The sequence below is a fragment of the Pteropus vampyrus genome, unplaced genomic scaffold (genome assembly GCF_000151845.1).
Source record: "Pteropus vampyrus isolate Shadow unplaced genomic scaffold, Pvam_2.0 Scaffold22, whole genome shotgun sequence".
NCBI classification, from domain to species: domain Eukaryota; kingdom Metazoa; phylum Chordata; class Mammalia; order Chiroptera; family Pteropodidae; genus Pteropus; species Pteropus vampyrus.
The window spans coordinates 7,743,844-7,746,540 of record NW_011888803.1 but is presented as its reverse complement, the minus strand read 5'-3'; the positions used below and the strand labels follow the sequence as shown (position 1 = coordinate 7,746,540).

General features: G+C 36.7%; 1 protein-coding gene across 1 annotated transcript in view; it reads left to right on the top strand.

The window, feature by feature from the left end:
• MCOLN2 (mucolipin 2) overlaps window positions 1-2,697 on the top strand; it is a 63,223-nt gene that overhangs the window by 11,650 nt on the left and 48,876 nt on the right. Inside the window, exon 2 of the mRNA XM_011355572.2 lies at window positions 1,018-1,177. Within this exon, the coding sequence (XP_011353874.1) occupies window positions 1,025-1,177 (153 nt within the window). The 5' untranslated portion in view covers window positions 1,018-1,024. The remainder of the gene's footprint in view (window positions 1-1,017; window positions 1,178-2,697) is intronic.

Here is a 2,697-nt window from a genome sequence, read left to right as displayed (position 1 = left end):
TGCTCTGTGTTAGCTCCACTCTCTGGAAAGCTTTCCTGTGATGGTGAGATGGCTTCCAGAATTTCCAGACTCATGGCCTATGCTTTAAGTCTCTGTTCACCAAACTTTATTGATTATGCATCCAACAGTAAAAGTTAAGAACATATCCCCAATGTGCGTGTATTTATTTATAAATTACGATGCTACTGCATACCAGTATTATTCTATGTGTTCTGTGAATTATCAGTAAAGTTCATTTTTTGTTTTTATGATAAAGAATAAAATAGAAGTATTAACATTTTTTTTTTATTTGTGGATTGTTTTCACACTCCACTTTGGGGACTACTTAGTGGGAAGGTCACTTCTCTCCCATCAGTTATAATTGTAGTCCTGTGACCACATCTCATTGATTCTTTTCTGCTTTGCTTGAGTCATGTGCCCATTCTGAGTCCAGAGCCTTTGAAATAGTGAAAGCAAATTTTAAGAATATAAGGTGATACAGATATCTCTATTTGTGCCTAGTAGAGAGATGCTATTTTAACTTTTTAAAGATTTTTATATTTGGGGGTCTTATAATCACTAATATATTATCTGAAAAAAGGCGACATAATCCTTCTTTCAGTACAGAGTTGTAGAACAAAAATTCTCTATTTCCTGAACCATTTAATTTCATTAGTCTATACTAAATTTCTATGCTTTCAGACTTGGAATATATGAAAGTATCCCATCTAGTTTTTGTTAATACTTCAGTGACAGGTGAATACTATTTGTTAAGAAATAGGAATTAGTCTCATAAATAAAATAAAATCCTATTCTTATAATTTTTGAGAATGGCCATTTTGAACAAGATAGATAGCTAAGTGGTAGAGGGTCCTGAATAATTTTCAGTGTTCAAAAGAGAAGAAGAGTTCATTGGTTAGAGAGAGAGTTTTGCTTGTAAGAATGAGTAAAGCACACGAATAGGAAGTATTACTTAGGAGCTTTCTGATGTGTTCATCTACATGTTCTGTGTATTTAAAAATTGGTCTTCTGTGGCAGAAATGCAATGGCTCATCTTGATTCTGAGGTGAAAGAAGAATGTCTGAGGGAAGACCTGAAGTTTTACTTCATGAACCCTTGTGAAAAATACCGAGCCAGACACCAGATTCCATGGAAACTGGGTTTGCAGATTTTGAAGATAGTCATGGTCACCACACAGGTAATTTGTTATGAGTTTTTTTTGTTTGTTTATTCCCCTTACCCCGAAATGAGTGTTTTCACATGTTCTGCTGCTTGACTTTTGTTCTGAAAAGTCCACTTGATTTCATAAAACTATAAAATTATGTTGACTCTGGAGGGCAGATGGTAGGTCGAAGTTCATTTTGATGATGGCTTTGTTTTAGTAAGGGATTATGAGGTTCTGTCTCCACAGGTTCTTTAAATATAGACAAATAGTAGATCTGCGGTCTGTTGGTTGTACAGCTGTGCATATGTTACGGCTGCAGACAGCTAACATGTGCATAGCATTTGCCATGTACCAAGCACAGTAAATGCTTTTTGTTTGTTAACTCCTTTCATCCTCACTGCAAATCAGTGAGGCAGGTTCAGTTATTACCCCCTTTAATGGATGAGGAAACTGGGCCAAAGAAAGTTAAGTAATTTGCTTATGGCCATTCAATTATTAAGTGGCACAGCTCGAATTTGATCCCCAGCAGTCTGGCTCTAAAGACTGCATTCTTATTCTCGTATTGTTTCTATTCTGGATGCAGGTCCTCAGAGTTTACAACTAGGAGAACAGATAAATTAATTAGGCTGCTTCTAGCCTTTATTTTATGCTTACTTTTCTTATCCACATACATAGCAGTCCATTCAATATTAATATCAGGTTAATTTTCTCAGAATACCTTCATGATGTCACTCTCCTATTCAGAAACTTCAGCAGAACTCTATTTCCCACAGAAGAAACTCTTGGCCCTATAACCTAGAATTCACAGATTTCCATAGTCTCTCCTTCAACTTTCCTTCCCAACAGATTTTCATCTACTATTTCCTCCCCAAATCCCAGCTGGATGAACCCACCCAATGATTTCTGCTCTGTTTGTTCCTCTAAATCCAGAGTGACTCTTTTTCTTCCCTCATCTTGCAGGGGCTGTTTGAAGCCCATCTCCCTTATCAACTTTATCTGACCACTCAGCACACGGTTTTCCTTAGTGCACCAGAACCCCTGTGTCTACATTGCTAATTTCACTTTTAATAGGATATTTCTGGGAATTAATAATTTACTTTTTGTGTGGGTATACCCTGTCTCCCCTAACAAAACTGGGGAGGGATTAAACTTTTATTCCCCTTTCGGATTATTCGAATAATATTTGCTACTTGGGTGATATCTAATTGGAGCAGATTTCTCAAATACCTTCCCTTCCTTCAAATCTCACTTTTCCCTCCTCCTCCATTTCTGTCTCTTTTAGCACTCCATCCTCAAGTCTAATGGGATGGGTGGTATTTTATCAGAGCTGATGAGAAAGAAACTTTTTTTAAAGACATTCCTACTCTGCATTCTGCAGTAATTTATAATCTTGAGAGAAGTATCTACATTCTTTTGCTAGTTCTACTCTTTCCCTCCCATATTCTTTGTACATTCTTAGAGTGGTATCTTGTTTTTACGTGGTACAGAATATTTTCTCCTGCATTGATTGACTGCACAATCAGGTCTTAAATCACAGTCTTTGCCAGACTGCA